The 27,995-nt window shown below is 37.1% G+C and overlaps 2 protein-coding genes and 1 long non-coding RNA gene across 4 annotated transcripts; 2 read left to right on the top strand and 1 right to left on the bottom strand.

Annotated features, from left to right (window-relative positions):
• The first annotated feature begins 44 nt into the window (after positions 1 to 44).
• On the top strand, positions 45 to 21,280 carry LOC140168639 (uncharacterized). Its single transcript, XR_011861256.1, has 4 exons — positions 45 to 159; positions 2,275 to 2,346; positions 19,757 to 19,828; positions 21,214 to 21,280. It is a non-coding gene; the product is annotated as an uncharacterized lncRNA (long non-coding RNA).
• Positions 9,823 to 23,235, bottom strand: LOC140168638 (uncharacterized). 2 transcript variants are annotated; one of them, XM_072192042.1, is made up of 5 exons: positions 23,172 to 23,232; positions 18,937 to 19,004; positions 18,356 to 18,422; positions 16,050 to 16,207; positions 9,823 to 10,125 (listed from the first exon to the last, which is right to left on the bottom strand). In XM_072192042.1, exons 3-5 carry the CDS (start codon positions 18,396 to 18,398, stop codon positions 9,868 to 9,870), a joined length of 459 nt encoding a protein of 152 aa, XP_072048143.1. In that variant the 5' UTR covers positions 18,399 to 18,422; positions 18,937 to 19,004; positions 23,172 to 23,232; the 3' UTR covers positions 9,823 to 9,867. The 2 variants fall into 2 exon arrangements, with proteins under 2 accessions (XP_072048143.1, XP_072048142.1); XM_072192041.1 differs by lacking the exon at positions 18,937 to 19,004 and having other exon boundaries at positions 23,172 to 23,235.
• On the top strand, positions 21,647 to 27,762 carry LOC140167830 (G-protein coupled receptor GRL101-like). The gene is made up of 4 exons (XM_072191122.1): positions 21,647 to 21,657; positions 22,152 to 22,223; positions 23,794 to 23,877; positions 25,986 to 27,762. The coding sequence occupies exons 1-4, from the start codon at positions 21,647 to 21,649 to the stop codon at positions 27,034 to 27,036; spliced, it is 1,218 nt and encodes a 405-aa protein (XP_072047223.1). The 3' UTR covers positions 27,037 to 27,762.
• Positions 27,763 to 27,995: the final 233 nt, after the last annotated feature.

The following is a 27,995-nucleotide window of genomic DNA, read 5'->3' as shown; positions in this document are numbered from 1 at the left end:
TCAATAATTGTTAAATGATATTTTGTATCTATCTACAGACTTAAAAAGGTGCCCCGATGGTTGTCAATGCACGTTTGTTGATGAAATTGCTCAGCTTAAATGCGAATTGCCGTGGACAAAAGATGCGCTACTCGATGTCTCCAGAATAACTACGTCAATGTAAGAATTAAAAAAAAAACCATGAGAACTACCTGCCGATAGGCCAAAAAGAAGTTTTCATTATCAGTTGGACCAATCAGCAACATTGTTACAATAATTTCACCATTCAAAAACATGGGATGTTTTAGCTTTTTTTTAGCTTATAATTTTCTGTGTCTAAATTTCATTTCAAAAGCTGAATTTGGCCAACAACATTTTCTTGTTGATAAGAAGAAAATCATTACTGTAAACTCATTATAACATTTATAACTGTCCATTCTTGCATCAACGTTTCCAATAAACTTTGAGTCTTAAGCTGTAATGCAGCCGTTCTAATTGAACCCATTTCTATGGCGTATCTTGTGTATTGAAGGTCTAAAGTGAAGTATTGATTTACCTTTCCACATGACCAATGTAGTGAGTCATTAAAAACTAATAAATGAATATCTTTCCGACTGACCGACCCTCCCAAACTACTGGAGGGCAAACAAACAATTTTTGGTTTAAGGGGGTACTACACCCCTGGCCAATTTTGTGCCTATTTTTGCATTTTTCTCAAAAATTATAGCGCATTGGTGACAGGTAAGATATGTATATATGAAAATTCAGCAACTCAAGGCAAGTAGTTATTGATTTATTGATTAAATATTGGTTTTCCCTCATTTTTGACTCTAACTCCACACAACTGTTGTATGTGCTGAAATAAAATTCCCAGTCCTTGCCCCTAAAATATACATATTTTACTTGTCACCAATGCACTATAATTTTTGAGAAAAATGCAAAAATAGGTAGTAGTATTTAATCTACATATAACAAAACCTTTCTGATTGTACTTGTAAAATATATCGAATATTTCAACAGCTGTTGTACAAAAGAAAATTAGGAGAATGTTGAAAATATTTAAATAACCGATTTCTTCGCTTGATCAACATCCTTTTGTCATGCAATTAAAAGAGAATGCGCTTGCCAGCTCCGTATTAAAATGCTGAACGTTTCTTTCTTCAAACATGATCGCGTCTTTCTTTAAGATATTTAAGAGTATACGATGTATTGTTGGTCGAAGCAGCAGAAAAAGAAATAGTTCACAGCATCGTGCGAATGGTAGTGAGCTTTAGCAAAAATTGCATTTCTCAATTCATAGCGAGCGTGTAGAATAATTCAAATATTACAGATATCATAGTCTTCTTCTAGAAACACCTAAACCACCCAGGTCAGGAGAGTGAAAGTGCATAGGAACAATGCCGGAAACTACGTCACGCTATTGTTCGACCTAGGCTACATATTTTTTAACGCATGCGTGTTCGTCAATACAGCTTTAGTCTCCTCCACCTTCGCAACACGGTACGTGGAGTGTCTGGAATCACACTGACGGCGGAGGAGAATACTAGCTGGTCAAACAGTTTAATTCTATCAAGCATATAATACCTAAACAATCATCGTCATTTGATCTATTTACTACAGAATATACTCAAAATATAATTTTAAAATAGTAAACCTGCTAACTTATATATTTGTGTACTAAAATATAAGGACACGTGAATAAAATCATGTCGAAGACAAAATGGCCGCTAATCCGCCTATTGTGAGACCTAGGATACATATTTCGAAAGAGGGCAGCAGACTAGGATGCCTATCCCTTTGTCTATTATTCCTGCCCAGGTGTGAAGAAGACAATCAGTCAGACAGTCACAACTGCCTGAGGATGATAACAGATCGTTATCGAAAATATTTGCAAGGTAAAATGAAAATTTTCCTTCATTAGTTTCCGTTGAAAGTTTTAAAACTACTTTTGTTTATCACAGATATACTTTTGTAGGTTCTGTGGTTCTTGAGTTATGTTGTAAAGAGGGCTGAAACAACAACACTTTTGTAAAACGTACATAACTCATTAACAACAATAAATTAAGCAAGTTTTCAAAGTATATGATTTGTAGAATGAACTTTTGCAAAACACCAAAGTGTTATTTTTCAATGATATATTGATTCAGATAATCACAATCAATTTTTTTGGCTGCTTCGACCAACAATACCTCGTCTACCCTTATTGTTAAGAAATAATACATCCTCAAAATTATGTAAATACTCTTCAAGGAGAAAATAGTATGCAATGTTCAAAACTTTCTTTCATATACACAGGACGCTTTCCGGTGGTCAGGAACCTACCCTGCAAACAGGAACCTTCAAAGGAGTACCAGATCTAAGAACACTGTAAGTGTATATGAAACTTCAGAAGTGTTTTTAATGTTTAAAAGTATGCAGCAAACATACCGTATGTAATAATTTATATACTGTGTGATTATTAATGTATGGGTCTGAAGTATGGAATTGAATTGTGCGCATTTTCAAAATAATTAAGGGGACTTTTGAAACTCAGTATTGACCGAAACCCAAAACCGAAATAAATATTCTTACAGTTTAAGCTTACAGCTACCATGGCTACGGGTTATAGTAACTATTATATACCTCATATATAGATTCCTCTCATCTGATTGGTTAAAAGTGGAGTCATTAAAATAGCTGTGCCCCCTTTTTCTATCAAGATGACGTCATACAACACTGTGCCCCGGGCACAGTTGATTCTATGCCCGGAAAATAATTGGATATTCGCAACCCCGAATACACAGATCACTCGTATACATTGCGCACCCACTATACGGCCGGCGTTGATTACGAGTGTTGAGACTATCGCAGTCACAGTTCGCAATGAATTTGACCTCTGCTTGCTTGACGACGCGACGATCTTTCACCGGCCGCCGTAGTGAGTGCAGTGATTGTTTACAAAATGTTACATGTCAAGGATTTATACCTGCCAAATGTCACTTTTTAGACAAATTACTACGACCTGGAGACTCGGCAGTGTGTGATGTTAGCACAGAAACGGTAGGGTTGTTTTAGATTATGACATCGGTAGATATCGGTCCAAATTCTGCACCCTTGCTCTTGCATGCACTGTCATGCTGTGTGCATTTAAGCCTAAAGGCCTATGCAGTTAAAAGCTTGTAGGCCTTGTCAGTCAGGAAATCTTTTAACCAATCAAATGAGAAGAATCTATATTATTCGAGTATATAAAACAAATATTGACTGCTTAATATTCGGGGCACAGTTTAAAATTATAGGCCCTCGGTGATGTCAAAACCATGACTATGCCTCAGCTTCGCTTCGGGCATAGTCATGGTTTTGACATCACCTCGGGCCTATAATTTTAACTGTGCCCTCATAGCAGTCAATATTTGTATAAAGGAGACGTTGTTATTATTTTTTATTAACGGCATCTTGATAGAGGGTAGCCCAGATCAGTGAACAAAGCACTGCTTCACTGGGTCCTCTTAACATGTTATAATACATAGAAATAGTTGGTTATAAAAATAATTCAAACATTGAAATATAAAATATAAAATTGCCTTAAGTTAAATGACTTACAATATCCAGAAAAATACTTATAAATTTCATTTGTGAATTACATCCATTAAAATACATTGGTTCATAATAGTAATAATCAAATGGGTGTAAACTATAGGTGCAAAAATGCTTTTATAATATAGATTGTAAGAGTTCACTAAAACAGTACGTACGTGGGACTCAGATCTAAATAACCATTTCACGCAAGGTATTTATTTGTTGCACGCTTAAGGGGGTGGTATATTTTAACCCCTATTCTGTTCAGTATGTATATGAAACCAATCGTAAGTGAAGAAATAATAAAAAGTATACATAAGTTCAACCAAAATAAGAGTGCTGGTCATGAGAACATAGGTAACTACATTGTAAAAAGAATTGCTAAAGAAATCGCAGATCAATTAATAATAACTTGTAATCTCTCTCTCAGGGAAGGTGTCGTTCCAGATGAATTAAAAATAGCAAAAGTAATTCCTATCTATAAAAAAAGAGAATCCTGAATGTTTCTCTAATTATCGCCCTGTTTCAGTTTTTGAAAGACTTGTGTTTAACAAATGCATGAATTATATTGACAAATATAACATATTAATTGATAAACAGTTTGGATTTAGACCAAAACATTCTACATATACATGTATATGTCAATTTTAGAATTTATTGACAAAATCAGTAATTTAGTTGAAAAAAAGAAAGAAACAACCTTAGGAATATTCCTGGACTTGTCAAAAGCCTTTGATAGTATTGAGCATAGCATATTATTATATAAATTGGAATACTATGGATTTAGAGGTAATGTCTTGAAATGGTTTGAAGATTATTTACCAAATAGAAAACAGTATGTGTATTATAATTCATGTAAATCTCAATAACAAATATTCAATGTGGAGTGCCCCAAGGATCAATCCTGGGCCAGTTACTATTTCTTTTGTAAACGACATCATTAACACCTCATCGATTCTTGAATTTGTATTGTTTGCCGACGATACCTAATTCACATACAGACATTAAAGAATTACTTGAAGTCAATAATTAGGCAAATAAACTGTCAGTTACTGCAAGTAGGACCAATTATATGGTACTTGGAAATAAGTGGAAAATGCACGCACTTAGATCATGAGATAGCACTAATCATTCATTTGACAACAAGGACGTCAAGATATTAGATCGCGAAAGAGATCGCGAGAGAGGAGTCAAGGAAGCGATTTATGTTAAACGGGAGGAGCCTTCACTTAATAAGGGAGGCGGGCTACGACACAACTTGGCAGGGGCCTATTGTTCAGCGATAAAGAAGATCCCTTAGAGGTTGGGCTCATCTTCGACCTGTGACGTAACATCCTCTTCATAGGTCAACGAACTTTTGCCGCTTTAATATCAGTTGGCTGATGATGCATCCGAGATAGGATGTGACATATTGCCACTCACAAAAACGTAAGTCCAGTAGATCAGATTATAATAATTTCATAGTTACTTGGAAATAAGCATAAAACATGACGTATATCAAAAAATGTAACAAAAAAGATATCATATTGGACACTACTACCCTAGAACGGGTTGACAAGACCAAATTCCCAGGAGTGACATTTGACGAAAATTTGATATGGAAAACTCACATTGATAATTATATCAAAGAACATTTCAAGAGGTATTGGAGTAATAAACCAAATTAAGCACTTTGTACCAGAGAAAGTTTTATTTTCACTATATTGCACATTAATTCTTCCTTATATAAAATTATGCTATTTTTAGCATGGGGAAATACATGTAAGAAATATTTAGAGAAGATTTTTGTACTGCAAAGAAAGGCACTTAGAATAATTTCAAATACCGTATTCGTCCGAGTATAGTCCCATGCTCGAGTATAATCCCACCCCCCATTTTTCGAAAAATTTCAGAAATTGTAAAAAAAAAAAAAATTTTTTTTTTTTTTTTTTTTTTTAAGTTTATTTTTTCGGTTTTGGAGTGCCTGGACCTAGACCTAGATGCTAGGATCATTCATGGTTGACCTAAAAAAAAAAAAAAAAAAAAAAATTCCAAGATATTTTGTATTTTTAATATGAAAATTGATAATTTGTATTCATGTCATACTCTATTAATGATTTCAAAATGCATTGAATTTGAATGAATTTTTTTTTTTTTCTTTATTGAAATTCGAGTATAATCCCACCCCCAATTGTGAAAAATGTTCACATAAAAAACGGGTGGGACTATACTCGGACCAATACGGTAGTCATTATTTATGTCACTCTGCTCCTATATTTAACAAGTATGAATTACTTAATGTTTATGACACATATCATATGGAATTAAGCATATTTATGTATATTTCTCAAACATTTTTCAAATCAGTATTAGACACCTATTTCATGCAGCAGATAAATCGACACAAGTATCACACAAGAAATGCCGATGACTGTAATATATGTCATACAAAAACAGAATTTGCTCACAAAACAATAAGAGCTGCCGGTCCTAGGAAATGGAATATTACTGATAAATATATAAAGATGGCAAAATCAGTAAACCAGTTAAAGTTACAAATAAAGAAAAGTCTAATAAAATATTACATCTAATATTTAGGCATTATTTCGTCGGCCGTATCACATACTGACGTATTAGACATTTTTAACATCTTTGAGAAAATTGGTATATTAGTTTGTTATGTTCTACTCTATATATTCACCAAAATCCATGCCTCAAAGTGGCTTAATTAGCATGATTAGTAAGATGTTAATTAATTTATTATGTCGTATTTGCAAAACCTTGAAATGTCTGCATCTGCATCACATAACGGCGTATTTGCCGATCACCTATACTGCGCAAGCCCAGTATATCGTATCTGCAATTTGAAGAATTTGCCGTTTCTCATACTGACGTATTTGCGCTACGTATTTGCGCGACTCTGTCATTACACGGCAAAATTGCTATTTTGTCCTTTTCACATACTGACGTATTTGCGCAACTGTTTCACATACTGACGTATTTGCGCGACGTATTTGTCATTTGAACGGCGAAATGGACATTATTCCTTTTCACATATTCTATTTAATATTGATTTTTTTTTGCAGAATAAGTTATGCTCTGATAGTGAATTATATTGAAAATATGGTATATTTGGATTACTGTTAACCTGGTTTTAATCGACAATAATATTTTACTCAAGATTATGCAGCAAATGAAAATCGCTAGATTTTGAAGTTCGATTTTCTCGAAAAGCGTATTTTGCAAATACGTCAGTATGTGATAAGGCCGATGATTTAATGACCTCATACACCCCCACCCATCTCCACCCCAACTATCAATTTCTTGTGTGAACTGTGGAATGTCTATTTATTGAAATGTTATAAATATTTATATTGGTTCTTTCTTTGCATGTTCTTCTCCTCTTTCTTTTTTCTTTTATTTGTTAAGTATGTGTAATTGTATGATGCAACTTGCTTCAGGCCTTTGTGCCTTTTGAGCATCTCCTTATTCAAATTTTGTGTGTTGATTTGAATGAAAATAAAATGATGATGTTGATGATGATGATGATGATGATATATATTAGAGTCACGCGGTAGCCGTGACCAGCAAGTTTTAAAAAAAGACTGATGAAGAAGACTAACAAACAGATGCTCCCGCGACACTATATTTACACTTAACATTAAAACACTTGACTTCTATTGTTCTATGATATTTTTCGCTGGGTACAAAGTGTGTTTAATGTTATTTAGAGTCCCAAATGTAATATCTTGACAACTCATTAATTCAAAAAGGGACACCAATCCTACAGTCAATCATTGTTTGATAATATGCAAACATTTATGCTTCATTTCACGCGGTATTTCATAGCGACAATTAGTGGAAAATAATGCTGATCCAGAATTTTTGGACAAGGTTACAGCACTAGCGGGCAATCACATACACACTACTTTTTCAGATTTACTTCCTATTATACCCTAGCATTTTCTGAGATACCCTACATACAAATTCTGAACCCCATTCGCCAAAAAATCAAGTTTTTCACAAATCTTTTGTTCTTTCCGGACGATGTATCCATTCATATAATAAATGCTGTACTTCGACACAGCAATTTACATCAGAGCCCCGTGGCTCAATGGTTACGGAGATCGACTCCGGATACGCGGATCCGAGTTCGAAATCCGATAATATTTAATATTTTATTAAACAATAATTTTATTGTCATTAATCAAGGATAACACAATTTTAATCATCCAGTGCTATTATGATATTATTTTTTTATCAAAGCAAGATGTTTGATTCTCAGGGATATTATTTAATTATATTAAGGGTCTATTTAAACAAAACCTATGTTCAGTGCAGCCGCTAGAAGAACAAATAATAAAAGAAATCTTTTTCTTTCTTTCTTTCTTTCTTTAAATTTGAATAACACAAGAAACTAGATCAGGTTACCAATATTTTTCTCATTTAAATAAAGTTCTGTCCTACAACAGGGCGACTCGCATGATAATAGGACAATAAAACATGTGATATGTATGAATGGTTGTTGAATCGATCTAGAGACCTGTCCCCGTAGTATGGAAGGCCAGCAGGGACAAAAACGAGACAACCAAATATGGAAGGCCATTAAAGTCATACGTAAAGACAAATTAGCAAAGCGGCAAAAATATCCAAATGCCTATTGAAAGGATGGACTGTCCCCACCACAGACACACGGAACCCCCGAGAGAGAGCAGGGCTTGAAGAACGAGGGAAATTAAAACCAAAAATCGTGAAAGACCGCCAACAACCGCCGCTCAATAGGGATGTCAAACTAGATTGCCCCGCACGGCTACAAAGAACCACAAACCGCGAAATGTGGATATCCAACCAGTTTAAAAGACAAATTAGCCATCGATAGAGGCCAGGGCCTGAACAATAGAGAAATTAAAACCACAAACCGCGAAAGAACGCCAAAAACCGCCGCTCACTAGGGATATCCAACTATAATGGCCCGCAGGGCTACAAAGAACCACAAACCGTGAAATTTGGATATCCAACAAATTAAAATCACAAACTGCGAAAGACCACCAAAAACCGGTGGGCTTCAAAAACCACACACCGCGAAGTATAGTTATCCAACAAGCTTAAACTATAAATTAGACCGCCAACAACAACCGCTTAGTAGGGAAATCCAACTATATCTATAAATCTAAATAACTATCAACCGCGAAATTTGGATATCCAACTAAATTGCCCAGCAGGGCTACAAAGTACCACACACCGCGAAGTAGGCCTATAGTTATCCAACAAGCTTAAACTATAAATTAAACCCCGATAGAGGGTAGGGCATGAAGAATGCGGGAAATTAAAACTACAAACCGCGAAAGACCGCCAACAACCGCCGCTTAATAGGGAAAATCCAACTAGATTGGATTTTCCTATTCCCTACAAAGAACTATCAACCGCGAAATTTGGATATCCAACTAGATTACCCAGCACGGCTACAAAAACCACAATCATTAAAACATAATTATCGTGGCACTTAGACGCTTCCGTAGTATAAGCCTTGCTACATAATACACGCATTTCTCAGTTTCAATTTGGGTATGTGTTGTTCATATTTACATTTTCTTAGTTGCCTTGAATAATTAAAGTATATTAAAATGTACACGTATCCCTATTAACATTACAGTCACGCGGTAGCTGTGACCAGCAAGTTTTAAAAATAAACGACTGATAAAGTTTTATTAAATTATTTACTGTCATAAATCAAGGATAACATAATTTCAAACATCTATTTTTCGTTTTATTCGTTGTATGGAGTACTTCGTAACCCGATGACTTTCCAAGCTTAGAGCTGCTTGGCTACATTCATAAAAAGAAAGAAAATCCACCAAAAAACGTTGACAACGTAAAAAAGCAGCAAGTTTAAAAAGCCCCCACCTCGGCTCACTTTTTGAAACTTGGTCCCATTTTGAATATCAACAGCAAATCGGTATTTTTAACGTTTAAACAATAGCATCATTGCCATTAACATGCCTACTTGTTATTCATTTAATTCAATCATTGATCATGAACTTAATAATTATTATAAAACAAAACATATATACGATATTGGCCAAGAACAACATAATAACCTTTCTGATCGTTCCAGAATGCTAACAACTTAATATCGCATCGGCACATTAAAGATACATAACACTTCTGGAAATGTTTTAAGTTGATAATTATAACAAAGTTCATGAAGTTTAAATCAGTATCTTTTATAAATGGGACCAAGTTTCAAAAAGTGAGCCGAGGTGGGGGCTTTTTAAACTTGCTGCTTTCTTTACGTTGTCAACGTTTTTGGTGGATATATTATATATTCTCAGCGTATTCTTGATCAATTACAACCTACAACATATTTACAAATAAAATCATGACAACTGACGACACTAGATCCACAATGCTGACTGTAACGGCAGAAACAGCATTGCACCAAAGACCATATATGAAATCATTGCACAAATCCGATTCACAGCAGTAATCGAAACAGGTATCTCCATTACCATATTTGTTTTCATCCTGGCAACGGGTGTAGACACAGTCAATTATATCGGCGCACCCACGAAACACCATAGAGAGTTCACCATAAATTACTCTGTACTCTGTCTGCAAATAAAAAAAGTAAATTAATGTAAGTAAAAATAAATTAAAGAATTAATTAATAAGTTATTAATTACTTAATTAATCAAAAGGGCATTTCGTGATCCATAGCCTCATCTCAAATGTTTCGCTAAAAAATTGAGATTTTTATACCACTTGAAATCTCTGGATACATAATGTTTGTGTACAAAAATTTCTTTGCAAATTAGTTCGTAAAGCAAAACCAGAGCGAACTTACAAAACATTGTCTATGGAGCAGTGCAATACACATACACAACTCGCAAACGCAAAATCGAATCGACTGAAAGTTTTGGAATAAGCTTTTTTCGTGGATATCTACTGGAAAATGTCATCAAAAGAAGGTGCTAGGATAATCAATTGTTTGTAATTCACCGGTTCTACTTCTGTCAGGGCTTCTATAATTCCAGTATTTGAAACAATGAACAACTCTATTGGGGACATGGATAATATTTGCTTACTTTTGTTGGACGTAGCGTATAGCCCGCCTTTGACCTCGATTTTTTCTCTGAATCGCTAATTAGCTGACCTTCAAGGATTATTCAGTGGTTTCACTTTTATATCTAAACATTGAGGGGTATCATTACCATCTCACATCAATAATGTGTTTCAAGGTATTTAACAAGTGTCTGCATCAAGGCTGGATTAACCTTTTGATGGCCCCTGGGCACGGCAACATGGTTGGCTCTTCGTATCGAAGTGTGCCTCCTACCACCACCACACAGTGTCATCGCCCCGATATCTTCATGGCAGAAATCGCCATGGTAGGTTGAATCCACAGCCACGCATGGCCATTTTGTTCCGACATTTGAGACGCATAATGAGCCGAGGGACATCCCGACTAAGGCTACTGACAATAGCTCGGTAATTGTCTTCTCTGTGTGTAAGTGAGCTTGTATACGCCATGTGAGGGGGTGCTCACACTACGATGTGCGTGACCACTGTGTGTATACGCCATGTGAGTGAGCGCTCACATCAGAAAATCAGAATATTTCTGTCAGTTTTTGAGTTCAAGACGCTCGCTTCTTTCTCAAGACGCTAGCTAACGACGCTAATATCCGTTGATTATATATGTGACCGTCCACGGCGAATGAGCCGTAAATTCCTCCCCCGGTCAATTTTGTTTTATTTCGTGTTTAAAAAATAAACATCATAAACTTAAAAATGGTATATCATTTGACTTCAAACGATATCCAGAAGCGGGGTTATGGTTTGATAAACTTTGCTCCTTCAACAAAATTATAGCTTTTTACGTTTTTACATGTGTCTCTTTTTCCATATTGCTGGCAATAAATATCAAACAGTCATAATTGGCGGTCATTTCAAATCATCCCCAAGTCAACGAGGTTTAAGAAAGTTCTCTCATTGTTAATTATTGGTTATGCATACCTGTACAAAATACAATGCCTGGTAACCCACCACTTGAACAGGATTTAGCAAAAGCAAACAAAGACCAGAGCTATTAAAAGTTCTATAGCCATCTAAGGTAGAAGCTTATTATCCACTTCAACAATAGGATTATTGATTAGTTTTTGACTTCAAAATGAGACGGATGTCGGGCCAGCTTAAGTTACCGATGAATATGACCTTCGTATACATTTTACACCGTAACTCAGAATACAATTTAGGGAATTTACGGCTCATTTGTGCTGCCGGGTCACATATGTTCAAGTGCAAGGAACCAAATCTGGTTTCTTTATACGAAATCATTTACGGGAGATATTCATCATTTTCTACCCCGGTATCCAAAGATTTATCGTCTGAATATCAATCGTGCATAGCACATTCACGTATATCGATCCCGGGTATTCATTTCATGTCTCTGGCTGTAATTATTATGTAATTATTAACCGGGCGATGTAGGTGTGCACCACTATGGTATTTAAAAAAAGTCTGGCTTCGAATTGATTGAGTATCCTCAAATGACTTGGTCGGGACAAATGCGCGTAATTATATTATTAGTTTTTTACAAGCCGACGTCAAACGTCGGCTTGTGCTGTCTCTTCTCAATTCTTCTTCTTACCTAGCCGGGACACCGGCTAGGTCTTGTGATGCTATCGGATCTTTCTTCTTTCTTCTTCTGCTTCTTTCTTCTGGCAACAAATTTCAAAATGCTTCTTCTCTTACATGTTACATCCTACAATGACGTCACTTGCACATATGCATCGGCTATATCCAGTGTCTATAGGATATTCACAAATTTGGGGTCAAAGGTCATTAAGGGGTCATTTCCGGTATAAAACCAAATATCTTCAAAATGCTTCTTCTCCTACATGTTACATCATATAATGACGTCACTTGCACATATGCATCGGCTATATCCAGTGCCTATAAATTATTCACAGAATTTGGGTCAAAGGTCATTAAGGGGGTCATTTCCGGTCTGAAAGCTAAAAATATTCAAAAAATCACTGTCTTTACAAATTACATAGCAGAGTGTTGTCATAGGCACACATGCATTGCTACCAACCAGGGTCTTTGAGGTGTCTACAGTTTTGGGGTCAAAGGTCATTAAGGGGTCTCTACTGGGCAAAAACCAAAAATCATCAAATATGTTAATTTTTTTATATCTCAAAACGTAACCAGACCAGAGTGATATAAATTTCATATATGTATTAGTGATACCCGATGTATGCACGGTATTTTTATTTTTTTGGTCAAAGGTCATTTAGACGTCATTTCCGGTTTTAAGCTAAATAACTTTAAGACTTTTTATCTCCATAACTAAGCATAGTAGATTTTTTAAATTTAAACTGTAACAATGCATTTTCTCGGTGTATACGAGGTTTTTTTTATATTGGGGTCAAAGGTCATTAAGGAGGTCAAAACGTCAAATTTGCAACTGAATGTTTAAAGTTAGGGAAAAGTAGCTGTATCTCAGCCTATGGAAGACGGATAAAGCCCCTACATGCTACAGTGATGCACCATTAATGGTGTGAGATGTCCATAATAGCCGGTCAAAGGTCAAACTTTAAGTTAAGACTGGCATTTCCGGCCCCGGCTAGGTCCAGATCTGTAACCAGATCTAGTTCTTCTTCTTCTTCTTCTTCTTCTGGCAACCACAATCAACTGCATGTAGCTCCGCAAGGGATTGACAGATTTCAACCAAACTTGACCCAAAAAACCACTGGGCTAGGCCAAACCTTCCATTTGACTTTGACCTTGCTGTGACCTTTGACCTAGCTATAATGGTCAAAAATGTGATTTCACAAAAAATGCTACTCCTTCCACAAATTTCATGCGATGAGGACATGGTTATATCATGTGACTCGACTTTAGTCGGTGTCTATAGGGTGTGCTCAGATAAGGGGTCAAAGGTCATTAAGGGGTAATTTCCGGTCAAAGTCTAAAAATATTCAAAAATCACTGTCTTTACAAATTACATAGCAGAGAGTCGCCATTAGCACACATGCATTGCTACTAGCCAGGGTCTTTAGGATGCCTACAGTTTTGGGGTCAAAGGTCATTAAGAGGTTACTTCCGGTCAAAAACCAAAATTATCAAAAATGTTCAAACATTTTTGTCTCAAAATGTAGACAGACCAGAGTAATATAACCATCATACATGAATCAGTGTTACCTGATGTATGTATGGTATCTTTATTTTGGGGGTCAAAGGTCATTTAGGGGTCACTTCCTGTTTTTAGCTAAATAACTTTAAGAATTTTTATCTCGACAACTAAACATAGTAGAATTTTTTAATTAAAATTGGAACAATGCATTTTGTCGGTGTACATTAGGTGTTTTTTTTCATTGAGGTCAAAGGTCATTAAGGGGGTCAAAAGGTCAATCAAAAATTTTCAAAAATCAAAATCCATGTATAAGTTCCGATTAAGCTGAAATTCACCAGGAATATTTCTTATGACATCCTAAGCACAATGTAAGAGCAGTTGACCCCATCCGTAACCCAGGGGTCAAGTTATAGGGGTCAAATTGCGGCTTGTATTCAGCGTCTGTTGACTCTAGTTCTTCTTTTTCTCTGTGCATGGAAGTACTAGACATCGAAAGGGCAAACTCACATCATGGAAAACTCATTTATCTCCTTTGTCGGCAAAGGGTTATAATTGATGTTGCGTAACTGAAACTGTTTGACCACCTTCCAGGTCTAGTACTTCCTTGCTCTGACAGTGGCGGATTTAAGGAAAAGGGCCCTCAGCAAAATATTGCGAGTTCAAATCAGTGGCGTGCCTGAACCATTTGTCGGGGTGGGGGGTGGGGAGGGGTGGATGTGGGGTGACCAGTGAGTATTTGTTCGACCCAATTTGATCGACATATCGAAGTAAAAGATGATAAATATGCAATTTTACATGATTAATATTCCATACCCAAATCAAGGGTTTATCGAATATGTGCGTGTTTAAGGGATGGGGTATGAACGTTTGGACAGTATTTATTGTGGGACATTAGAGCACATCAGACTTATCGAATTGCATTCTGAATACGAAAAACAATTAGTTCTTTTTGGTAAAAAATCCATATCTTCAATATGAATGATCAAAATTTTCAATTGATCGTCGGCTTTTCATCCCACCTTCATACACTTTAAGTAAATCATCAGATTTATAAAATTTTCTTCGAGGACTGTTATATCAAAAATGTGAAAATATCAAATTTTAATAATTTGTCATAAAATTTGTATTAGGCCTATATCTTGATTTTCAAAAAATGAAAATTATTTGATATCCGAAAGACATTCCTCGTATTCAGAATGCAATTCGATATGTCTGATGTGCTCTCATGTCCCACAAAAAATACTGTCGAAACGCTCAAAACGCTCATTCTAGATCCTTTAAACGGTATACAAAGAACAAGGAATAGTTGTCCGAGGACAATTAAACACAATCTTGGTTCAAATGCACGCAAAACGTGAGCATCGTGGCGCGTAGCCATATTTGGCCTACGGATGGGGTCCAGAAAGGCCACCGCAGTGGTCCTGGGGAAAAGCTGATGGATTTGAGCACTTTAACATAATATTATAACGGCATACCCGCATGAATATAGGGGACCCTTATTACCTTTACCAATGTTTCATACTCGGTGGCTATCAGTATACAAACGCAATGTCCTGAAGCGTTTTGTTTTTCACTTTGCTTAAGAAGTAGACCATAATGAGGGTCACGTACCCATGTTAAAGTACACTGCTCACCCATATACTTGGGTGTACTCACAACGATGTAGCAATATTTGCTTTAAATTACTTCGTTTTAACAATGCCCCAAATGTTATAACAAAGGGCAATGGGGCCTATAATATTTGTCCTTTGGAGCTCATGTACCTATGTAGAATGGTCAGTGATATCAGTGGACCTTCTTAGAACCGTGAAACGGCTTTAGTTACTGAGAAACAGTTGGCCCTTTGTTTTGACATTTGGGCCCCCGGGAACTCTTGACCTTGGATATCTGGGCCAAAAGTTGCAAAGGTCTTTTAAGTGTTCCACGGTCCATACGAGATCGTTTGTAGTTTTAGAGTTAGCCTTGACAATGTGATGCCCCTTATTTTAATATTCGGGGCCCTGGGGCCCATACTTGATGACCACATGTATTGTGTAAATGTATATAATGCTCTCGGATTATCAGTGTACCAACTCGGAGTCCTGATACTATTGATTGGCTGAGAAACTGTATTCCCTTATATTAAATTTTCACCCCTTGGGCCCTTAACCTTTGACCTCTTGCTAGGGCCCAAAACGGGCAAAATGCAAGTCTTTGGAGTGCCACATACCAGGCTTGAAACACTAGCCTTGGCAGGAAGGAGAAGCAATCAAAAGATTACAAAATCGGGGGCAGGGGCCCCTTGTCAACAACTGCTGACTTGCTGACAACTTAAATCCGCCACTGTGCTCTGGGTAAACACGGCCATATGATCCACATTCGACCAGTTCATAAAATTACAGTTCAAAAGAGAATCACATACCCGACACTCTTGTCCCAAGGAGCATGTTTTGATAGGAATTAATTCTGATGACATGAAGTGCCAACAATTTTGATCCAGATACTTTTGTTTGCCGAATACTGCCGATGCATTGGAGTTATATTCACATGTGTAACATTTATTTTCTTGTGTAGTAGTAGCTGCAAACAGAATGGTGAAAAAAAAGATACGTGGGATATAAATTTACAACACCAACATCTCCCGGGGAACTCTCGCATTTTAGGACTGACGCGTTCATAATATCGGGCAGTTTGGACTCGTGTTTTTTAGTATTGCTGTCAAGCATGTTGTTTTTCAAACTCATGATACATCTTCTCTGGATTATATTTAATTACTTGCATATAATCATCAACCTAATGAGTTTTTTGTTTTCATATATTTTTAGTAGCAATGCTATCTATCAGTTATCCAGATATTTTATTATTGTCTTAACCCGATTGCATGTTTTGAACAGGTGTTATTTGTAGAGTATTCATAGACCGTGTTTATAGTAGTGCACGGTATTTATACGATATGCTTATCGTAAATTTGGAACATTAAAAGAGGTGGAAAGAGCGAACCGTGGTTTAGATTCCAGAGGGAGGGTGTCTGTAAGAGGCACAGCCATCAGAAAATGAATAACTGAGATCGCGCGCCAAATAAACTTACTGCAGTAATTTTTCCAAGTCTTAACAACCCGGCACCTTTCGGTTCTGAATCAACGGATAGTACCACTAAGCCAACTTCCTATCTGCACTAAAACCTGTGATATTATTTCTTGATAATGCTTAACGGAACAGTGCACAAAGGGTCTATCCCTGAAGTCATACTAACCAAATGGTCATTGACATGTAACCAATTCTTTGTATACCAGCTACAGTCAACATATACAAAGAAGTATATTATTAGGCGTAGACGCAATCATCAATGCGGGAAGTATAAAACCATAGTCGCCACTCGTGCACTTGTTTGAGTCCACGGCTATTCCGAAAACAGCCTTGAACCCTGAATTCAGAGGTAGATTTTGGGTTGTTACATGCAAATACAAACTAATTATATCATGAAAAAAACCCACCGAAAGGACTACGATACTTATTCAGAGCCAATCTACATTCTGTTATTTACAAAAGCCGACGATCAAAGTAAAAGACCAGATATCAACGTTAAATCACGGTAAGCCTAAAATCGCATCGAAAACGCCAAAATACAGTCACAAAATTTATAATATTACTAAATCACCAAAACAAATTGTAACGTAGGTATGCAGAAAAGAGTTGTATTATCAATAACAAAGTATGTTCAAAAAGACTTGTCTTTGGCATGTCGCTTTTTTGAAATATCACCAAAAATATCAAATTTTGGAAAAACGCCCCAAAATTAAAAACAAACACGAACCTTCCAAAATAACTATATATTAGCACTCGGCGGCCCAGTCACTACCTGTCGCTGTGATTTGGGGTAACTCGTTGCTTCCCTTCTCCAGATACCTGTACTTCAAGTTCGCCCATACCCCATGCCTTAACAGGAAACCAAATACATTAGTGTATGTTTTGCCTGGCCTGGTACCCGGAGTTGCACTCACTAAAATGGGTGACGGGGATGTGCGGCCACATTGACCCCCATTTTTGAACTCTCTCTCACCCAATGACCCTCTTTTTTGTTTTACTGGACTCCCTCGCACTGAATGACCCACTTTTTTGTTTTCCTGTCACCACAAGACCCCCCATTTTCATAAATTGTGGACAAGTTCACAGAATGACCCCGTTATTTGCATTAATTTTCTTAAAAAATTTTCAAAAATATTTTGAAAATTTTGTATCAGCTTTTGTATTTGACCCAAAATTTACCCAGTCTCACTCTCACGGAAAGATCCCCCTCTTTTGTAAAAATTTCCCCAGTCCTACGAAAGACCCCCTCTTTGGGGCCTTCTCACCGAAAGACCCCCTTTTGTTGTCTAAGCTCTCATTGTAAGACCCCTAGTTTCGAACTGCGTGATGTCCGCACATCCCCGTCACTTCCAAAGTCGAGTGCTCTCCCGGGGCCTGGTATGTGTTGTGTTTAACTGGCTTAGACACAATAGTTTAAGTGTTGAAAAAATTGACAAATTTATTGATGTTATGATATGAACATGTTTTTTGTGCGTGTACAATGATAGATTTTGAATCCACTATTGTATCAAGGGTCTTTGATATTAATCAAAAAATTGTATGTGCCGCATTAGAATCTGGCATATAAACATTAAACTTATTGATTGAGTATTGATTTTGGATATTGAGTATTGATAATCGATAATGGCTACGGCTTCTTACCTCTAAATGCCAACACAAACAATGCAATGAACAAAGTATTCATAATGATGATAGTTGATGTTTATACCTGTAATAACAACAACAAAAATCACAAAATAATATACAGTATCAATATCAAATAATTCAGTATCAGTTCTTGTTTTAGGTGTCGGATTATTAAATGAATTGAGAAATCCTTCAAAGAAGTCCTTAATGTTTTTACGACACAACAAATGACAATGGAGAGACACGGGGGAATTTATGCCAGGAATTCAAGCTCCGTCTTCCACAATCAAGATTTCCCCAACCCAAAATTCGTCTCTGGACATGGATGTACAAAACACCAACTGGACCACATCCTTGTCAACAGTAAGTGGGTAAATTCCCTGTGCAATTACAGAGCTTATAACTACGTAGAGCTGGATTCAGATCATACCAACGAATACTCAGAATATGACTGCACACCAGTCTCCGAACCACCAAAGGTCAACCTGGTAAGAGGCCTAAGTATAACTGGAAGAAGCTGCAACATGCTCCTACTAAGAATCGTTTCCAGATTGAACTTTCAAACAGTTTATAGGTCCTTCAAGACATAGACCTACTTGTTAGAACTCGTCACGCCAAAGAAGGGTGAAGAGGCTCAACATGAACTTGCCTCCAGATGGAAGACCTGCAAGTAGCAAATGGAAATGGCAGTTATAAAACCACATGGAAAATAATAAGAAGAGAGATGGGACAGTCCCCTCAAGTGACAAGAACTACTTGCTGAGTGGAAAGACTACTTCTGTGCTTTGCTGAACAATGACAATGGACCACCAACATCTGATCTCCCACCACCCGCCGATCAGGACTTACCTATTTGTGCTGACCCCCCCCCCCCCTACCCTGGAAGAGAGAAGAAAAGCCATTCAAGCAATGAATACAAACAAAGCTGCTGTACTGGACTGTGTGATTACCACTGGGGCACTCCAGGGTGGTGGGGAAGCTATGGTGGATATCATCCATAAATTCTGAGGTTTTCTGAAGTTTTTACAAAGCTTACGCCGCCGCGGTGCGTCGGAACAGTGGATTACCAATGTTATTGTTCCCCTTCCAAAGAAAGGAGACCTCAGCCTCATGAACAACTATAGAGGAATAACACTGATGTTAATTTCAGCCAAAATCGGCTGTGTTTGATTGCCCAGAGGAAACTAAATCATCGGTCCCATGGAATCATCCTTATCAAATGTGTTAAAACTTTTGATGTATTTTTTAGATATTATGTGAATCTGAAACAGCAAAATCACATAGGGACCGGCTGCACCAGTACTGTGAAAACGGGTGTGAAACCCGATGGCAATCAACTACTATTACAAATAGTATAATTATTATGAGTTACCATTGAATAACATATTTACTTAATTGTTTGAATTGTTTTGACAGATCAGTGACACAAAATAGCTTCTTTGTTATTGAGACTGGTGCTTTTGACACGCCCACAAATTTAACCTGGCTGTAAGTTGTATTGACTTGATAGTACAGACTTGACATTTAATATGGAATACTTTTTCGCAAAATTTCACGACTCTTCTGGTACAGGTCTGCATAGACGGCACGGGCTAAATATTGATTAGAGTGTGTCGGAGATGGTGTAAAATAACTGTTTGACAGAAAATGTGGTTTCCATAAGTTTACATTATAGCCCTCATAATGTAGTGAATTAGCCTAAAATGGCGGATTTAAGGCCACTGAATTTGATTTTTGTGGGAGTAAAATGTCTGAATTTGAGCAACATTATTCGGATATTAATCAAATTTATTGAGGTTTGAGGCGATTTTACTGAACCTAGATACCAATAAGTGTTCATCAGAACTGAAATGCACCTGTGATCTACCAGTTTTGAAAGTGGGAGGAGCTTTAAAAAAAATATGGCTCTTAAAAGTGGAACGCACTCAAAAGATTTGAATGGTCCCCTGGGGCCAAATGTTATAAACTATAATGTACACTAAGAAACAGTGTGAGTTCATTGGACGAGCAGGAATCCGCTCAGTTGTTTTGTATCGGAAGTTTATAACATTTGACACCAGGGGGCCATTCCAACTTTCTGAGTATGTACAGCTTTTAAGAGCCCTATTTTTATGCTCCTCCCTTATTCAAAAACTTTGTAAGTGTATTTCAGCTGTGATGAATGCCAGTTGCTGACAAAGTTTACGAAATATCACCTCAAACTCCTATAAATTTGATAATAATAGAACCATGTTGCATAAAGTCCGAAATTGTGTTCCCCACAAAGCTCAAATTTAGCCTCCTTAAATCCGCCATTTTAGGCAAATTCGCTACATTATGAGCACCATTATGTAAACATATGGAAAGCATATTTCTATCAAACAATATTTCACACCATCTCCCGACACATCCCAATTAATATTTAGCCCGTGCTGTCTAGGCATACTCCGTCCAGACCAGTCTTGGAATTTTGCGAAAAATATTCCATATTAAATGTCAAGTCTGTATTATAATCATCGCTTTTTATAGTAAGTTCCTCGTTTTACAAGTGTATTTTCTGTATCTTTGTTTATCATCCTAAAGAAACAATGTAATCGTACAAACACTACAATAAAGAATTTAACCCTAAATACCGTAAAGGTTCGCCTCATGGCGCTATGGGCTCCCTTGACATAAGTGAAATTTTAGGCACAACCTAAAAGTGCCCTTCCGTAAAATTCCCACCAGCAAATAAGGGCACGGAACCCTAATTCTTGTTGGGATATCAGAGGAGGGGGCTCTCTATTTTGCATATGAAATTTACCAACCCACACTACTTGCCTCAAGGTAAAGTAGCCCAAATGTGCCATTAGGCGAATCTTTACGACGGTATTGCGATTGTGGTTTTTTTTCAGGGATTTATCGTACAACATGAATTTGACGTCTTTGCAAATGAACACGTTTGTAACCCTTATAATGCTGAACAGCTTGTAAGTTATCTATTTTGTTCTACCTGATGGATAATATAATTAATTAATTATCAAGTATAAGAAACCTAAGAAACAAATCCTGTACCATCTTTTAAAATTAGATTGCTTTTTCAAACCTGCGTAAAAACAACACTGTTTACAAACAATATTGTCGAAGGTTGTGGTTTGAATATTCATCAAGTTTAAACTATAAATTAGCTCCCGATTGAGGATGGGTTTGAAGAATGAGGGCATTTAGGGGTAAATAGCCTTACGTTTAGGAAAAGGTTAGATTTAAGGTTTGGGTTATGGGTTAGGGTTGGGGTTAGAATTAGAATGGTAGAGTCCGCTGACTTGCAACTAACATTAATGTAACAGAATGAAAGCAAGGTGAACTTAACCTTAATGTGAAATCATTTAAAAGCATTTAGCTGCATTCACTTGAGTGCACCATACTAAATTGTGATAAATTCCAGGCGGTATAGGACACGCGACACGTGACGTAAGAGGCTGACGAAACTACAAGGCTGACAGCCTGTTCGAAATAGAGGAGTTACAAATTGAAAAACAACATGCTTAGTGGGGTACTTTGTCACACCTCAACGGTTTTAGGATGAAATAATTTTTGCTTTAACACCACATAACACAATTGGATTTGTTTGTTAAGATTTCGTGATTATGTATTAATCCAATGGCGACGTCAAAAATGGCGTTACCGCATCCGCCACTACCTGAGATAATCCTGGGATATATTCATAATTGTACAATTGTGACATATTTGATATTCACTAAGACGGGAGATTGCTTTGATATTACCGCACGGGTTGAACATACACAGTAACATAATGGTAATTTGCTTATTATAATTTTAATTCCTTATCCAGGTTTATGGTGGAGGTACCATTGGTCGTTATTAATGGCGGATCCTTCCAAGGATTGAAGAGCTTAGTAACTCTGTAAGCCCATACCATTATACTTATGAAACAAATATTCTCATTATAATGTGTTAAATATGTTTTGTGATCCCCAATATTCTCCAATAATTTACTTATCTATATCAATCTATATCGGCATTAAATCAACGCATATTGACGTCGAATCGAATTTGAAAAATCGTCCTCGATGTACTTTCACCGATTGTCGACTAACCTTCAACCGGAATGTTTTACACACGTTGAAATGTGTTGCGTAAAATACATTTTAATATGATTTAAACCCTAACGTCTTTGTAACCAAATGTTGACCACCGTCTACCGTACTGTGCTGCACCGTGGGGCAGTGGCGTAACTTTGAATCAGGGTGCCCGGTGGCGAAAGTAGATCGGGTGGCCCTTGCATGGTGCAGAACAATAATTGAAAACCATATAGACCTACTGATTACCTATAAATAGTGTGTCAGGTCAAATTAATTTTATGTGTCAATGAACTTCATGTTGATTTTTTTCATCTTCTCCAATGGCTCGTCACAAGCTGCAATGATGTAGCTAGGGGCACGAATACAAAATACCCCCTTTTCCTGAAACAATTGCGCGTGGGCGCTAGCAAATACGCGTATACCACTAATTTGGTATAATCAATTGGAATTTCAGTCCTTCAATGGCTAATTATGATGCAATGCGCGCGAATCGAGAACAAAATGTGTTTAAGTGGGCACCCAAACGAAGAGTATCGAAAGGGTATCCAGGCCTGGGTGCCCCCTTAGCCCGGGTGCCCGGCGGCCCCCCCCCCCTCCGAGCGCATAAGATTTACGCCACTGAGTAACAAAACAGCATAACGCCATATACTGCGCCTTTATACACTTTAAACCGCTTTGAAGCCAGAATACACAAAAAAATCCCATTACACATATTATCCAACTATCACCTAAAACAATATTACCATAATCTGATAATATGTTCAACTTACTTCACAAACCAAAGTAAAATATTGTCACTATTTCCTCTTCAAAATGGCGGCAGCAATAAGTTACAGATATAATGTAGCAATTACTAGTAGGCACTACGTGGGAATGTCAAGAGTGCATGTGATGCTTGAATGAGTGACAATAAAAACAGTCTCATGAATTAATCCCCGCTTTAAAGTGATACTCTATTGGTAAAGTTCATTATTATTGTCGTTATTATTATTTATGCAGCTTGCATTTATGCATTATGGTGTATCAAGGTGTTTTTTTAATCAAGGGCTTCAAAAACTCCAAAAAGTGTTTGCGCCGTTTGTTGATACCTCGGAACAATCTAGAATAGTATAATAAGGGAACAAGAAAGTCTATATTTTAAATGGATTAGACAATTATGATAACCACATTTTAAATCCACGGGTATCCAGGAGGTCTGGACCAGGCCTGGGCGCCCCTTAGCCCGGGTGCCTGGGTCGCGGCCCCCAGAGCGCATAGGAGTTACGCCATTGCCGTGGGGGTTAGTGTGGGAGGGGATTAATCCTGTATGCCGCCTAGCTGTTTGCTTACTTATCACGCGAAAACGGAGTCGGCTGCCTGACAAACTCATATTGATGTGTTTGATTTTTTCAGAGTAATTGTACGAGGTTCCTCTATTATCAAGGAGTTAGAAGTAAAGACTAATGCGTTTGATGGGATGCCAAGCCTCCAGACTATGTATGTATATTATTAATACTAATATCAAAATACAAATACCAATAGTGTGGTAATATAACAACAATATAAACATATCAAAGCGGACTATATATATTAAATCATTCTTATACAGCATCTTAATCTTAAATATAAGCATAATTTCCCCTTGTTGAGTTGGATCATAAAAAAGCTTTTGATAACCTTGCTCAATCAAAGTCGAACTCATCTTGGCAGCGTCGGCATAATTCATACGATCGGCCCTGACAGGAATGTAATCGTTAACATAGTCGTCGACAGAGATAAACTCGGAATGTTGCATCTGACGTCATCATTGAGGGGCATGACATGTTTCTTCACTCAAAGGATGCCAAGCGTATGGTGAGCTAAATACAATAGCGTACCAGGTCAATCGACAAGACAGCTAACATAGCACGTTTCTACCACAGCACATTTCTACCAAAGTGGTTTCTAATTTAAGTAAAATATATCATCACCGTCAGACGCAGCATTCCGAATTTACCTCGAAAGCGCGAATTTAAGTTCAAGCAAAATCCATCTATATAATCTTCAGTTCATATACAGGGTCTCCCAATAAAATCAGAACCCTCATTGCGCCCTCTTTTTCTCCTATTTTTAAACAGTTGATCAAATGTATTCTTACAACTTTTGAAGATTATGCTCTTTTAAAGAAATGTACCCGTTTTTCACTCGGACCACGGAGGAGGTTTGGCTACTTTTAAGATTGAAAACCATGCATGAATATCAAGCATTCCTGAATGATAACTTTATAAAATAACGAACTTTATTTTGGAAATAGGCTTTATCGGTGGGAGTGGGTTATGGATTGTTTAAGTGTTATTAACTTGTCGGCAAAATGGATGTGGGATGGGACTTTTCTTGCTATACATGCAATTAAAGTTATTTATGCCTTTTTGTTTTGTTATGTCTGTTACCTTCTTACTTTGTTGTTTCTTTCTTTTCGTTTTATTTACAACATGTCATTTTCTCTTTTTGGGATAAAAGGTAGCCTGAAAAGGGCTGTTTGGTATGTCCTTGGTTCTTCTTAAGTGAGTTTAAAGTGCTGCTTTGCCCTCTACCTGATTACATCCTTGACGAATACAGGTTTCAGCCCTGGTCCTCAATGCATCAATTGTATTGCTTACCCTCCTTGTGCGCCTTATACTTGCGAATGCAGCATTAATACGGTTGCGAAGATGTTTGAGGCTAGCGGGTGATCTTCGCTCATTGTGGATGCGTTCCAAAGCCGAATGCTTTTATTTATCCATGTCATTAACAGTGTATTTTGTTTTAATCTTTGATGTAGTCAAACCTCATCCGTAGACAGAGTGAAAAATGTGTACATTTCTTAAAGAGGGCATATCTTCAAAAATTGTGAGACGATTGAAATAATTGTTTTGGTTTATTAAAGCTAACGATTTAAAGCCTTAATGTACGATCTTTGTTCTTGCAGTCGTTTTTATCGACTTATATCTACCCAAACGGTCTGAAGTGTTGTGGCCCATTGGGAATTCTGCGTCGCTCACAATAACCAGCCCAGCACTATGATGTATGGGACATTGTGAGAGCTACAGAAATTGCGCCCTCAATTTGGTCAAAGTCCCGTTTTTAACATGTACGCTGTGTTTGTCCATAGTACTGATCATCATCTGAAATAGTTCAGTTTAACTCTGGATGTTTCATGTAAAATCGTATGATGGCTAACAAGACAATTTATAATTATTCCCCATACAGTTTAATAGGAGCGGCACTCGCATTATGTCTTTTATTTTCAAATTTAGATTTTTCCGCTATATTGCTGCGCGTTGGGCTCTCTTATTTGAAATCCCTCAGACAAAGAAACCTACTCTCTAAATGTAAAAGAGTTATGGATTGTCTATACAGTGATCACTCCAATAGAGTGACAAATTAATCACTCTTTCCAATAAGTGACAATTCTTCTTATGAATGTAAAATGTACTAAAGTTGTACTGTCATTTGTACTCTTGTCATTTTTACTCCATTAGAGTAATAGGCAATATTTGAGATTAAAATGTCGTCTTTGTTGTCTTTTTTTGTCCTTTATGATTGAAAAATGTCCATCACGATTTCTTCTTGTCTTTTGATTATAGGTACAACGATGACCATAGACTATGCTGTTTCTTCAGCAATCTTGAGACATGCCGGACAATTGAGACATATTCACCACTATTTAATTGTGGTAGTATGATGCAAAATCAAGTTCTGCGGGTATTTATGTGGGTATTAGGTATAAGCGCTGTTGTTGGGAATATATTCGTTATTGTTTTACGTATGAAGGAGAAAACTGCTTCTGAAACTCAATCTAAACAACGTCTTTTCATCTTTCATCTGGCTCTTTCTGATTCTCTGATGGGAGTTTACATGATAATTTTGGCATGTGCTGACATTTATTATGGTGATGAATATTTCAAATTTTCTGACGCTTGGCGTAATGGTATTGTGTGCCGAATCACCGGCTTTCTAGGGCTTCTTTCAAGCGAGGCATCTGTGTTTTTCATTTCCCTTATTACAATCGACAGGTTCATCTGCGTAGCGTTCCCATTTGGTCGTGCTAGAATGACCCTGACTTCTTCAAAAACTGCTGTTGGTTTTCTATGGTGCGTTGCTTTGGTTTTATCGGCCGTTCCTGTTCTGTTGGCGGGACCAGATTCAGACTTTTATGACCTTTCAGATGTTTGTATTGGATTACCTTTGATAACACGTCCATCAAGCTTTAATTTTGAGTCAGAAGGTCTGGGTGGGACATTAAATTTCAATTTGCCGGTATCTACGGAATCCAAACCTGCGTGGTATTTCTCAATTATCTTGTTTCTCGTGGTTAATCTCGCGTGCTTTGTGATCATATTCATCTGCTACGTCATAATGTTTGTAAGAGTGAAAACCAGTGCTCAACAAGTCGGGCGCAAAGAGAGTTTCAACGACGAAATCAAAATGGCGATCAAAATGGCCGCCATCGTTGGTACTGATTTCATTTGTTGGTTTCCGATCATCTTGATGGGGTTACTTTCTCAGTTAGGAGCAGTTGTAATTCCTCTGGATGCGTATGTTTGGTCTGTGGTGTTTATTTTGCCGATCAATTCATCACTGAATCCGTATCTTTATACGATTACTACTTTGATTTCTGATAATAAGAAAAAATAAGAAGTTAGATATTACCCTTTTCCCTATATCCCCTTTTCTCTGGTGCTATATTCTCATTATACGCATTTGTATGTCGCGCATCGAACCGATGTCGGGAGATTACGTATTTGAACATTTTATTGCTGATGAACTACGTCAGACTCCCAAATCAGTCTCAGTCTGCTGAAATACCACAGATTAAGTGACTGTTAAGCATGTCACATGTAACGATTCCTCTCACCATACAATACATTGTGACCTGCTCCCCCCCAAATGAGCATAAAGTCGCCTAGGCACTAATGATACAGTCCATTAAACATGGCAAAATTCAATAGAAAACAAAAGAAATTCTGAAGGAAATATTGATTTTTAAAGATTAAAGCAAGGAGCCATCCTAACATGTTTGGTATGATTTTAAAGGCCATAAAATAAGACCGTCAAATCTGGAATATCTTAGAATGTTGTTTTGTCAACTTAATGCTCATTTTGATAACATGTTACATATAGCAATAGATAACAGTGGAATATAGGGAATGGGTCGCTCTCTTCACGTTAGTTAACACTAAAGTTAATTAGGTACCACGTATAATTTGGTACTATAGTACTATCGGTGTCCGGTCGGATACCAATGACTCTTTCTGTCATACCGTGATGATTTATTAATTGTATCAAGCATGATTATCGACATTTGTACAGTGTTGTCTTTTTCATTTAAATAAAAAACGATAGCACTGTGCAAATGTTCAGGGTGCGATAGAAAGAGCCATCGGTATTTATCGAGGAACCGCTGGCGCTATAGGACCAAATTAGATGCTGTGCCATATGCACTTGCATTGAATGCATTATAAAACCTGTTCGCATCTTAAAGGAAGGTGACCTGATATATTTGGAAAATCAAATTCTTTAAAACTTCTGTATAATATAAAATGCTGCCCCCTTCAAGCATCATGTAAATGTTGCTTGTAAATGGGACTAATTCT

The sequence above is a fragment of the Amphiura filiformis genome, chromosome 13 (genome assembly GCF_039555335.1).
Source record: "Amphiura filiformis chromosome 13, Afil_fr2py, whole genome shotgun sequence".
Lineage (NCBI taxonomy): Eukaryota > Metazoa > Echinodermata > Ophiuroidea > Amphilepidida > Amphiuridae > Amphiura > Amphiura filiformis.
The sequence above is the reverse complement of the archived record's forward strand: the minus strand, read 5'-3'. Positions and strand labels throughout refer to the sequence as shown.

Coding starts and splice junctions, on each gene's coding strand:
- LOC140168638 (XM_072192041.1), bottom strand. CDS start 18,398: ATGAATACTTTGTTCATTGCATTGTTTGTGTTGGCATTTAGAG. Junction 16,208..18,355: donor GTTTGTGTTGGCATTTAGAG/GTAAGAAGCCGT, acceptor TTCTGTTTGCAG/CTACTACTACACAAGAAAAT. Junction 10,126..16,049: donor CCTTGGGACAAGAGTGTCGG/GTATGTGATTCT, acceptor TTTTATTTGCAG/ACAGAGTACAGAGTAATTTA.
- LOC140167830 (XM_072191122.1), top strand. Junction 22,224..23,793: donor TTGAAGAGCTTAGTAACTCT/GTAAGCCCATAC, acceptor TGATTTTTTCAG/AGTAATTGTACGAGGTTCCT. Junction 23,878..25,985: donor ATGCCAAGCCTCCAGACTAT/GTATGTATATTA, acceptor TTTTGATTATAG/GTACAACGATGACCATAGAC.